At 41.9% G+C, this 13,423-nt stretch overlaps 1 protein-coding gene across 6 annotated transcripts in view; it reads left to right on the top strand.

Moving 5' to 3' along the window:
- MED12L (mediator complex subunit 12L) overlaps positions 1-13,423 on the top strand; it is a 355,795-nt gene that overhangs the window by 100,099 nt on the left and 242,273 nt on the right. For all 6 annotated transcript variants that reach the window (XM_061168108.1, XM_061168109.1, XM_061168111.1 and 3 more), the window contains 2 exons: positions 10,207-10,338; positions 12,953-13,079. In XM_061168108.1, the coding sequence (XP_061024091.1) occupies positions 10,207-10,338; positions 12,953-13,079 (259 nt within the window). The remainder of the gene's footprint in view (positions 1-10,206; positions 10,339-12,952; positions 13,080-13,423) is intronic.

Here is a 13,423-nt window from a genome sequence, read left to right on the forward strand (position 1 = left end):
GGAAATGGCAACCCACTCCAGTGTTCTTGCCTGGAGAATCCCAGGGACGGCGGAGCCTGGTGGGCTGCCGTCTACCAGGTCGCACAGAGCTGGACACGACTAAAGTGACTTAGCAGCAGCAGCAGTAGTGATAGGCTAGGAGGTACGTGCTGTGGATTTTGTCATCTTCATACTAACTGTCAAAGTACCATTGTGAAAAGTTATTTGTTGCTGTCTTTGAAGACTCCAACTCTGGCTTACGGTGATTGGGATGATGAAGTACTTTTCTTGAATGGTGCGGAGGTGTGTTTTTCTCTGCTAACGGGTATTTAAAGCCAGTAGCCGTGAAGCTGTGTTGTGAAAGATATGTATCACATGGAAATAAGTATTTTTGCCCAGGGCAGCAGAATACTGTGATGCTGGAAGCACTAAGAGTATGGGCGGGAGAGCCCAGAGAAGCTCGGAGCCATTGCGCTCCTGGGGGTGGGTCGGGATGACCTTCCAGGTTCTTTTAACACAGTGGTGTTCTACTTAACGGCGTGATGGAAGAACCCGAATGATGTTTTTGGCCAACCCAGTAGTTTATTGGGCTTCTCTGGTGACTCAGTGGTATAGGATCTGTCTGCCAATGCAGAAGACAGAAGAGATGCAGGTTCGATCTCTGGGTTGGGAAGATCCCCTGGAGGAGGGCATGGCAACCCACTCTAGTATTCTTGCCTGGAGAATTCCATGAACAGAGGAGCCTGGTTGGCTACAGTCCATAGGGTTGAAAAGAGCTGGACTCGATTGAAACGAGTCGAGATAACCTCAGATATGCGGATGACACCACCCTTATGGCAGAAAGCGAAGAAGAACTAGAGAGATTCCTGATGAAAGTGAGAGGAGAGTGAAAAAGTTGGCTTAAAGCTCAACATTCAGAAAACTAAGATCATGGCATCCGGTCCCATCACTTCATGGGAAATAGATGGGGAAACAATGGAAACAGTGACAGACTTTATTTTCTTGGGCTCCAGAATCACTGCAGATGGTGATTGCAGCCATGAAATTTTATTTTTTTTATTTTTTTTTTTCCAGTGGGTTTTGTCATACATTGATATGAATCAGCCATGGATTTACATGTATTCCCAATCCCGATCCCCCCTCCCACCTCCCTCTCCACCCAATTCCTCTGGGTCTTCCCAGTGCACCAGGCCGGAGCACTTGTCTCGTGCATCCCACCTGGGCTGGTGATCTGTTTCACCATAGATAGCATACATGCTGTTCTTTTGAAATATCCCACCCTCACATTCTCCCACAAAGTTCAAAAGTCTGTTCTGTATTTCTGTGTCTCTTTTTCTGTTCTGCATATAGGGTTATCGTTATCACCTTTCTAAATTCCATATACATGTGTCAGTATGCTGTAATGTTCTTTATCTTTCTGGCTTACTTCACTCTGTATAATGGGCTCCAGCTTCATCCATCTCATTAGGACTGGTTCAAATGAATTCTTTTTAATGGCTGAGTAATATTCCATGGTGTATATGTACCACAGCTTCCTTATCCATTCATCTGCTGATGGGCATCTAGGTTGCTTCCATGTCCTGGCTATTATAAACAGTGCTGCGATGAACATTGGGGTGCACGTGTCTCTTTCAGATCTGGTTTCCTCAGTGTGTATGCCCAGAAGTGGGATTGCTGGGTCATATGGCAGTTCTATTTCCAGTTTTTTAAGAAATCTCCACACTGTTTTCCATAGCGGCTGTACTAGTTTGCATTCCCACCAACAGTGTAAGAGGGTTCCCTTTTCTCCACACCCTCTCCAGCATTTATTGCTTGTAGACTTTTGGATAGCAGCCATCCTGACTGGCGTGTAATGGTACCTCATTGTGGTTTTGATTTGCATTTCTCTAATAATGAGTGATGTTGAGCATCTTTTCATGTGTTTGTTAGCCATCTGTATGTCTTCTTTGGAGAAATGTCTGTTTAGTTCTTTGGCCCATTTTTTGATTGGGTCATTTATTTTTCTGGAATTGAGCTGCAGGAGTTGCTTGTATATTTTTGAGATTAATCCTTTGTCTGTTGCTTCATTTGCTATTATTTTCTCCCAATCTGAGGGCTGTCTTTTCACCTTACTTATAGTTTCCTTTGTAGTGCAAAAGCTTTTAAGTTTCATTAGGTCCCATTTGTTTAGTTTTGCTTTTATTTCCAATATTCTGGGAGGTGGGTCATAGAGGATCTTGCTTTGATTTATGTCGGAGAGTGTTTTGCCTATGTTCTCCTCTAGGAGTTTTATAGTTTCTGGTCTTACATTTAGATCTTTAATCCATTTTGAGTTTATTTTTGTGTATGGTGTTAGAAAGTGTTCTAGTTTCATTCTTTTACAAGTGGTTGACCAGTTTTCCCAGCACCACTTGTTAAAGAGGTTGTCTTTTTTCCATTGTATATCCTTGCCTCCTTTGTCAAAGATAAGGTGTCCATAGGTTCGTGGATTTATCTCTGGGCTTTCTATTCTGTTCCATTGATCTATATTTCTGTCTTTGTGCCAGTACCATACTGTCTTGATGACTGTGGCTTTGTAGTAGAGTCTGAAGTCAGGCAGGTTGATTCCTCCAGCTCCATTCTTCTTTCTCAAGATTACTTTGGCTATTTGAGGTTTTTTGTATTTCCATACAAATTGTGAAATTCTTTGGTCTAGTTCTGTGAAAAATACCGTTGGTAGCTTGATAGGGATTGCATTGAATCTATAGACTGCTTTGGGTAGAATAGCCATTTTGACAATATTAATTCTTCCAATCCATGAACACGGTATGTTTCTCCATCTGTTTGTGTCCTCTTTGATTTCTTTCATCAGTGTTTTATAGTTTTCTATGTATAGGTCCTTTGACCAGATGGCTTCACAGCTGAATTCTACCAAAAATTTAGAGAAGAGCTAACACCTATCTTACTCAAACTCTTCCAGAAAATTGCAGAAGAAGGTAAGCTTCCAAACTCATTCTATGAGGCCACCATCACCCTAATTCCAAAACCAGACAAAGATGCCACAAAAAAAGAAAACTACAGGACAATATCACTGATGAACATAGATGCAAAAATCCTTAACAAAATTCTAGCAAACAGAATCCAACAACATATTAAAAAAATCATACACCATGACCAAGTGGGCTTTATCCCAGGAATGCAAGGATTCTTTAATATCCGCAAATCAATCAATGTAATACACCACATTAACAAATTGAAAGATAAAAACCATATGATTATCTCAATAGATGCAGAGAAAGCCTTTGACAAAATTCAACACTCATTTATGATTAAAACTCTCCAAAAAGCAGGAATAGAAGGAACATACCTCAACATAATAAAAGCTATATATGACAAACCCACAGCAAGCATCACCGTCAATGGCGAAAAATTGAAGGCATTTCCCCTGAAATCAGGAACAAGACAAGGGTGCCCACTCTCACCACTACTATTCAACATAGTGTTGGAAGTTCTGGCCACAGCAATCAGAGCAGAAAAAGAAGTAAAAGGAATCCAGATAGGAAAAGAAGAAGTAAAACTCTCACTGTTTGCAGATGACATGATCCTCTACATAGAAAACCCTAAAGACTCTACCAGAAAATTACTAGAGCTAATCAATGAATATAGTAAAGTTGCAGGATATAAAATTAACACACAGAAATCCCTTGCATTCCTATATACTAACAATGAAAAAACAGACAGAGAAATTAAGGAAACAATACCATTCACCATTGCAACAAAAAGAATAAAATACTTAGGAGTATATCTACCTGCAGCCATGAAATTAAAAGATGCTTGCTCCTTGGAAGAAAAGTTATGACCAACCTAGACAGCATATTAAAAAGCAGAGACAATACTTTGTCAACAAAGGTCCATCTGGTCAAGGCTATGGTTTTTCCAGTGGTCAAGTATGGGTGTGAGAGTTGGATGATAACGAAAGCTCAGTGCCAAAGAATTGATGCTTTGGAACTGTTGTGTTGGAGAAGACTCTTGAGAGTCCCTTGGACAGCAAGGAAATCCAACCAGTCCATCCTAAAGGAAATCAGTCCTGAATATTCATTGGAAGGACTGATGCTGAAGCTATAACTCCAATACTTTGGCCACCTGATGAGAAGAGCTGACTCATTTGAAAGACCCTGATGCTGGGAAAGATTGAAGCCGGGAGGAGAAGGGGACGACAGAGGATGAGATGGTTGGATGGCATCACCGACTCAATGGACATGAGTTTGAGTAAACTCTGGGAGTTGGTGATGGACAGGGAGGCCTGGCGTGCTGCAGTCCATGGGGTTGCAAGGAGTTGGACATGACTGGGCGACTGAACTGAACTGTGCTGAGGCCTTTTATCCTCCAAAATGTTTCACAAGACTGAGCAGAGAGCAGTGCATGTAGTAAGTCCCTGGTAGAGTGATTTTTTTTTTCCTTGTGTTGAAAGAATTGCCCCAAGTCTTCACTGCCCATCAAAGACCCACATCCAGAACGTCACACTGAAGATGAGAGGGTGGGGCACTCCAATTAATAACCCGTTCCTTGAACCACGTGGGGCAGGAGACGGAGCAGTACCCCCAGAAGAAGTAGGAGTGCTGATCCCAGGCAACGGGGAGAAATGGTGGGTCGGCCGAGCTGACACTTTGTCTGAGGTTGAGAACTTCCCTTCTTGGGAGGATGTGAGCTTTGCTAGTAGTCGTGTACCTCTGACTTCCCCTTTCCTGTGTTCCGTTGCAAGCCTGTCTTATCTGCCTTTCCTATTTATGCATCTTTACATAGATATTGAAATATTACTCTTTGCCGCAGAAAAATAAAAACAAAGCAGACATCACAAAATTTCCGCTAGTTCCTCTGCTGAAAGCAGGTGCTCTGACCTCTGAGTCATCTGTGTGGACCTTTCTCTTCCTGGCAGATCGCCTGCTTTCTCTGATCTGATCCATTAGGTGCCTCTTTCAAACTCTGGAGGGAAAGTTTGTCAATTTTGGGAGCTGGGAGGGCGAGTGTCTTGGTATCATGCTTCATGGTTGTCTGGAAGACTCAAACGTTTTTACTTTAAGATAATTTCCTTGGGCTGTATTCTTGAGATTGACTGATTGCAGCAAATAATATGAACATTTTAAAGACTCTTGTTTTATTGTAGAAATTAAGTCCAAAAAGAAAATAACCAGTTTTTATTCATACAAAGTAATATATGAGACTGTCTATATCTGGTGCCTAAAAGTCCTGGTGGCAATACGTATTTATTGATGAGTTAGTAAGTAAATGAATTAGTGAGCCTACTACCTATTTTGTGGTTCTCTTTGGTGAGTTATCATTAAACTCTTTTTCTTAGGTTTTTAATCTTTTTTATTGTAGCCTTCCTATAATTGCCATTTAACCAGCAGTCCTCTGCCCCTGTAATTCTTCAAAGCTCCACATTACTTTGGAAAAAAAGGACTTACAGTCGCTTTACAATGGGGTGTTTCCACTGTACAGCAAAGTGAGTAGCTGTACCCCCCTTTCTGGGTGTCCGTCCCATTTCAGTCACCACGGAACATCACTTTGCATAGATTTCTCTGTGCTTTGAGTAGATCCTCATTAGTTAATCTATTTTATACATAGTGTCCGTGCTCTACGTACAAGTCAATGCTAGCCTCTCAATTCACCCAGTCCCCTTGGTGTTCATTATGTTTGTTCTCTGTGTCTGTGTCTCTATTTCTGCTTTGCGAATAAGATCATCCAGAGAAACACATAATTGGAAAAAACACGCACCCCAGTGTTCGCCCCAATGCTACTGCTCTAAGAAGTTATCAAAAGTCTAGTGGCTTAAATCAGCACAAATTTACCCTTTTGTGGTTCTGGAGGTTAAGATCTTGAAAGAAAGTGTTAGTAGCTCAGTCGTGTCTGACTCTTTGTGACACCATGGACTGTACAGTCCATGGAATTCTGCAGGCCAGAACACTGGAGTGGGTAGCCTTCCCTTTCTCCAGGGGATCTTCCCAACCCAGGTCTCTTGCATTGCAGGTGGATTCTTTCCCAGCTGAGCCACAAGGGAAGCTCGATGATGATCTTACTGGGCTCTAGTCAAGGGGTTCGCCGTCTTGTGTTCCTTATATGGGCTTTTGGGAGAAACCGTTTCCTTCTGTTCTCCAGTCTCCAGAGATCACCAACATTCCTTAGCCTGCGTCACCTTGCTCCATCTGCAGAATCAACAAAGTGGCCCCTTCACATCTCCCCCTGCCTCTGAGTCCTGTTTCCGTTGTCGCATGTCTGACTGACTCTCCTGCTTTCCCGTTTCCTTTAGAAGCTCCCCTGTGATTACCTTGGGTCCGCCCACGTCTTCTGGGGGAATCCCTTCTTCCTAGGCTCTTATCTCAATTACAGCTATTACACAATCCCTTTTTTTCATTTACAGTAACATGCTCACACATCCTGAGCTTGGGACATGCACATCTTTAGGGTAGAGGATTATTCTGCTACCATATACTTATTTCTCCTTTTGTTCTTCTCAGTTTTTTAAATTCCATTTTTTTTCCTTCTCTCTCTCTTTTTTTTTTTGACTTGCCACTCGACTTAAAGAATTCTAGTTCCCCAGCCAGGGATTGAACCCGAAACTGGGTCCCATCAATGAAAACACAGAGTCCTAACCCCTGGACCACTGCTCTTCATCTTGGTTTTGAAATTTAACTCATTCCTCAAGCCTTTTCTTGAAAACCACTTTCTGAAACGAACAACTAATGATTTCCTTCCATCTTTTCTCTCTGCTTCTGTTAAATGTTTTTGGCTTTCTGAGATGATTTTTATTTTCTTTTTTTAATGCATCCAAATTATTTATATATGTGTATGACTGTCCCACTTAGGTGCCATGTCATTGAACACAGGTTTAGTTCTTATCTTGAGCTGCTAAATTAACTCAAAATTTTGCCTTGAAGTTATTTTGTTTTAAAATAGTATTTACTAAATTTCATTTTACTTATTGATTGTTTTAAAGAAGAGGTGCTTCATATTTTTAGACATTTGTTTACAGGATAAAAATGCATTTCAACTTCCCCTATTTGAAGTCATGATGTCCTATTGACAGTTACTCAAATTAACTTGTAATATAGCATCAGGCAGGCAAATTGAAGCCGTCCTCTAATAATTTTCTAAAAATTCTTTAGAGCAGAGCATTGCTGGGGCTGGGGGTGATGGGTATCTGTACGTGGGTGTCTGTCTGTGTGCCTCTTGAACATGTCTGGTGGGGTGTACCCTGGGGCTGGTGTTCAGAGTCAAATAAGCAGGAGCTCCTCCTTATTTTTGATAAGAAGCAGAATCTAGAAAAGACCTCTTGCTAAAACCACTTAAAATGTAAATCAAAATTTTCTGTAAATATGGGGGTAGGAGGATGTTTGAATGGGAAGTTACCTTGGAAAGTAATGCTAAATTTTAAAAATTCATGTTATAACAATTTTTCAGTAGTAAAGAACAAAATGCTTTATGACTCAAATATATAAATATATATGTAATTATTCATATTGCAGAGATAGTTTCCTTTCTCTGCAGGTTGGTATAATATCACCTGATTTTCCAATATGATCTTCTTCTAAGTTAGTCATTAAACTTTTTTTAATGTCTTACTGTTTTCTTTTAAAATTGGCACCTACTGAGCCTGCCTCTTATTCCTCCACTGCAACATCCTAAGGAAAGAGTGGCACTATTTGGCAGGCTGTTTGATATTCAGAAAGGAGTGGACTTTTTGGAATCTGGCCAGTGTTGGGAAATACTTATTGGTAAAATAGATTTTGAGATGTATAACTTTTTATGGGCACAAGCCGATTAAAATTTTATATTTTAAAACTCATCTTTTAGCAGCATTTCTCCCTGATTTTCTTAATTCCTAATGATTATGTTTTGAGGCCACTTGCTGCAGTGAGTAGACTGCAGGCCTGTTTCTTCATGTTTGTATCTTGGTGTCTATAAACTATCATAGATGGATGCTCATCGCTTATGAGGGGCTTCCCTGGTAGCTCAACTGGTAAAAAAAAAAAAAAAAAAAAAATCCACCTGCAAGGCAGGAGACCTGGGTTCAGTTCCTGGCTTGAGAAGATCCGCTGGAGAAGGGATAGGCTACCCACTCCCGCATTCTTGGGCTTCCCTTGTGTCTCAGCTGGTGAAGAACCCGCTCGCGGTGCGGGAGGCCTGGGCTCTGTCGCCCATGCGATGTGGAAGCGCAGGTGCCTGGCCTCGGTCACTTCCCGCCCCCACCTTCAGAGCTGTTTGCTGCTTTACAGTGAGTTCCCTTTTCTGCTTTTCCCTCTAGAGGGTAAACTTTTTGAGAACAAGGGCCAGATCTTTAAAATTTTGGTTTCCTCAAAGACTGGCATATCCTGGGTGCTTAATAAGTGTTCTTGGAAATGAATTCTCTCTTTCTTAAGACTGATTTTCTAGCATATTCCTGCCCCAAACCCGTGGTTTCTGTATGTGTTAAAAAGAAGTCTTTTCCTTCATAGTTTCTTTTCTGTGCATTTCCAGGTCAAGCAGAGCCTGTTACTTAAGTTGAGTGAGTCAGTTATTCTTTGGTAGCACATTTTCATTTTGTTTGATGCAGAGGGAAAATAAAAAACTTCGTAAATTTAGACATGATGCACATTGCTGACGAATTTATTTAAAACTGTTGGCTTTGTTTTTAAAGTAAGTTCTTTTATTCTTTTTAATATTATAAAGCTAAGCGTGCAGTGCATCACTGCATTTACATTTATATTTTTGCTTTTCCTGGGATTAGATTGAATCCAGGAAGGCATTCCACCCAGTTTGCTTTCTTTTTAAAAATGTTATGTTCAGTCTTTATACTTTGTAATTGAAATACTTCTCTTGTTTTACATTAATAGATTCAGAGCTCTTTTTGAGATATCTGCCCTAGATAACTTAACATTTCTTTGTTTTAAGATAAAGAACTTGACTGAATTTAGGATAGGAAGAGTAAAAATCTTGGAATAAACTGATTTTCAGGGTCTGAATTGTCTGCAGGTACCTAAAAGCTGGTTAGGGGTTCTTATCGTGGGATTATTCTTGAATGTCTTCTCAGAGTCCACAAGCCATCTGAAATGTTGTGCTAAAGTATGTGTGTGTATATGTATGTTTTTCTTGGGCCTGTGCCCATAGCTGTCATAGTCTTAATTGAACTTATGAATTCTGAAAAGTTAAGAACTTCTCACATAGCATATAAATGCTAGTACTGTGATTGTCTGGCCCTTTTGGCATAGTGTTTACGCCACTGGATGAATGTTAAAAATGTGCAGTTGATGTTCTGTGTCTGGAGGCATAGATCCTCCACAAGGAAGGTGAGATTGCCCAGAAGGACAGCCCCCCTTCTTGCTGTACGCCCCCCCCCCCCCCGACCCCGCGCCCCCCCGGAGCCGTCACTTGGGGCCCTGCGCCCTGACTTCTCTCTTCCTCGGTGTGTGGCCTCACGTCTAGGCCCCGGCAGTTATAGCCGGTCGTTCCGGCTGCAGTGCTGGGCCCTGCACAGGTCTGGGCTCCCAGCTTTTGTTAACTGGGTCTGCTTGTAACTCTGGCTCCTTCCTGTGCCTGTTGTTGTTTCCAAGGCAGCAGGTTTTGATCCTCGTCCCAGCCTCCCCTCCAGTTTGTTCCTTGCAGTTCCTGCTTGGACTGGGTGACTCGCTCGCCTGGCTTGTTGGGGTTATGTGTTGATTTGGGCCGTGTGAGTAAGGGCCCGAAGGGGTCAGCAGGGGAGTGAAGCTGGTACGTGGGCTTTGCACCAGCTGTTCTTTTTTTAAATTTTTTTTTGAGGTTTATATTTATTTGTGTTTTTTTAATTATTATTATTTCTATTTTTTATTTATTTTAGTTGGAGGCTAATTACATTATTGTAGTGGTTTTTGCCATACAAAACCATATGAATCAGCCATGGGTTTACATGTGTTTTTGATATTCAGTAGTCAATTTCCCTTTCTGCTTCCGTTGACTTCTGGAGGCTTGATGGGGCTGGGTTACGGTCTGTGCAAGTGAAGGCATATACAAGGAAACTCTTAATTCTCTTGGAATTGCCACAGACTCAGCTGTTCTAAGTGATTTCCGTCCTTGTGACTAAAGTTTTACTCTTTAAACCTCAACTGAAATAGATCTGGGAACACTTTCTGAAATGACTGTAATAAGATAGAAGAGCGCTTCAACAGTTTAAATATTCTGCTGCCCGCATCCTGAGGCTCATCCATCAGGTGGATGCTTCGTGGGACACGGCTGGTACCCGTTTCTCTTGGTCCGTAGGTCGCCCCCAACGATGAAGCTGTGGTGACCCTGCTGTGTGAGTGGGCCGTGAGCTGTAAGCGGTCGGGCAAGCACAGGGCGATGGCGGTGGCGAAACTCCTGGAGAAGAGGCAGGCGGACATCGAGGCGGAGGTAGGCTTGGCCTTCTTGCTGCTGCTTATTACTGATACTGCTGTGAACGGGATTCTGCTTCTTACTTTCATTGTGCTTTTTTTTTTTTTTTTTCTTTCTAAAAGAAAAAAGGAAGAATGTACAAATTCACATAAGGGCTTCATAGCATGACCACTCTAAGCTGATGAATCCCGTAATTTATATTCTGGACTAATTTGAAATAAAACTTAAATATCTGACTTAGAATGGAAATCTCCCTCTGTGAGGTTAAGACATGCACACATACATCTATGTCTGTACGTTTGGTGTTATACACCTTTTATGTAGATGTGCACACGTGTCTTTAGTGAATATGGAAATACTTTCTTGAGGCCATTGTAACTGTGAGATTACAGATGCCAATTTGTGTTCATCTTTGAGACCGTGTTCTGGCCCCAGAGAGAGCGGTTAAAGCCTCTGCCGTCGATCGAAAAGGAACCAGTAAAGCTAACGTTGTCAGCACAGCTTTGTTGAAGGGGAGCGTCAGAATGAGCCCTCCTTTCTTCCCTTCTGGGGTGGAGAAGGCCTCTCAGCTGGGAGACTGGGGGGGCCTCCTGCCTCCGTCTCTCCCCCCACTCCCCAGCACCTGCCCCGCAGCCTCCAGAGCCGACTTTTCACAGTGGAAACGGATCACACTGTCCTCTTCCTGAAACAGCTGGTGGCTCCTTCTCAAGACTCCCAGAGCCTCGCCTGAGCCGCCCAGCTGCCCTTCCCACCCCGTCCCCCGCTCCCGTGGGTCGCTCACGGCTCCGGCCGCCCTGGCCTTCCTGTCCACACCACACTCACGTTCCTCTGGGGGCCTTTGCTCCTGTTGTCCCCTCTGGGTGACACGTTCCGTTCCCCCTTTCACACGGCCGTTCCCGTTTTAGGAGGTGTCACTTCCTTGTCTAGCATCCCTGTCTAGCACGTGTCACCTCCTCGGGAGACGCCTTCCCCGCCACCTCATCCACGCTTACGGCACCCGGCCTTCGGCCTGTCCTCCGCGGGCCGTCCTGGTCTGCGGTCCTCATTGCCTTCTTTTTCAGCGCCTGTGAGTGCGAGCTTGCCAACAGGGGCTTTGCTCACCCCGTGCAGTGCTGCATTGCTGATGATACACCTGCTTCTTACGACAGTATTAACAAAAACGAAATAGGAAGAATATTTTCATAGACATCTCCTTTTGTTGGGAAAGCACCTTTCGCCAAATACAGAGGGTCATGTTGTTGCAATTGGGGCTTAAAGATATTGACGCTAAGGTGTAAACCACATAGCCCCTTTTATAATGGCCAAATTAAGAAAAGCGTTTTATTGCTTTTTTCCTACATATTTATGAATGGACTGTATTCTAAAGAGAAATGCAGTGGTTAAACTTTAGTAACTAAAGTTGATTCCTCAGATTTCATTGCTCCCACTGGATAATTTTTATTCTGTCTTCCCTTCCCTCTGTGTGTGTCCCAGAATACACACACACACACACACACACACACACACACACAGACATATTCAGAAGAGGTTCACACACAGATGACTGTAATTTTATAGGTATAAATGTATCCATCTCTAAAAATGTATTCTTTTAGAGATGTTTAAGATAATTGATTTCTATTAAACGCCATATTCAAAATTTGACCCTTATAAAGAGGATGGATTGAAGAAATCATATCTAATACTGTTTTGATGCTGAAATGGATAATGAAAATGGGAAGAAACAAAGGAATAGCAAAAAGAATAGAAAATGAGGTTCTGATTGCTTCTAAACTGTTCCTTTGCTGGTCTTCTAGTAAGTTCTGACCTTCAGATTGTAGAAGTTAAACAGCTCCTCTAGACGTGTTTGTTCCCTGAACTGTGGAGATTCCGGGAGTTTCTGAGAAAGCTAATTGGTGAAGTGTGATGAGGGAAAGAATCTTGTTCGAGGAACATTTGACCCATTACTTCCCAACATACTCGTAAATTCACCGCCTGACAAAAGCAAGCACAGAACAGTCAAACTCAATAACACATGCCCAAATATTTCTTGGAGGGCATACCGTTAAAATGAACTATTGACAAGTGAAGACAGCCTCAGTTTATATTTTTGTGGTTTTACAGGAGTAATGAGTAGTTTATTGCATTGTACTGTGTTGTGCATTCAGTGGTTATTTATACCGTGCTGTGTAGCATTTATAATTCACACAGATAATGTTTTTCACAGGAGTTCTTTGAAATTGTTTGAGTTATTTTGGGGCAGTTGCTTCCCTGACTGTTCAGTTGGTAAAGAATCTGCCTACAATACAGAAGACCTGGGTTCGATCCCTGGGTTGGAAAGATCCCCTGGAGAAGGGAAAGGTTACCCACTCTAGTGTTCTGCCCTGGAGAATTCCATGTACTGTGTAGTCCGTGGATGGGGTCTCAAAGGGTTGGACACGACTGAGCGACTTTTCACTTTCTTTCACTTTCGCTTAACTTTCAGAAATTATATTCACTTTTGATGCATGGTCTTCAAATAAGTATAGAAATCTCAATTTTGCATGTTTTATCAAAGAATGTAAGTGTTAATGAAAAACCAACATATTTCTTGACCCATTTTGACTGTACTTGTCTTCAATAATTAACTTTGCTTATTTGTTTTTAATCTCAGAGATGTGGTGAATCAGAAGTCTTAGATGAGAAGGAGTCCATTTCCTCAGCCTCCCTCGCTGGATCTAGTTTACCTGTTTTCCAGAATGTTCTTCTAAGGTTTTTAGATACACAGGCCCCCTCGTTGTGTAAGTAAAGATCTTTGCTTCTAGATCTTAAACAAGGGGAGTGACCTTTTTTGGGAACTGATCATTTTTTCCCCTTATCTGTAATGTTATCAATGTACTTTGCACTGAATATGCTGCACATTTTACTGAACAAAATTTTGTAGCCTATTTTCAGTGGATACTTTTATGACAGTCTTCAAAGACTTGAACATTTCTGGAGTTTTAGTAGTTAAAACAATAGGTCAGTTCATTCTCTTGTATCTGATGGATTAATTTTCCCTTTCTAGATCTTTCTTATCAGAAGAGCGACATTAAGGTCCTGTGATGCTCACTACATTTATTGTGATTATGAACTTCTCTTCTTT

Source organism: Dama dama, chromosome 19, assembly GCF_033118175.1.
Source record: "Dama dama isolate Ldn47 chromosome 19, ASM3311817v1, whole genome shotgun sequence".
Lineage (NCBI taxonomy): Eukaryota > Metazoa > Chordata > Mammalia > Artiodactyla > Cervidae > Dama > Dama dama.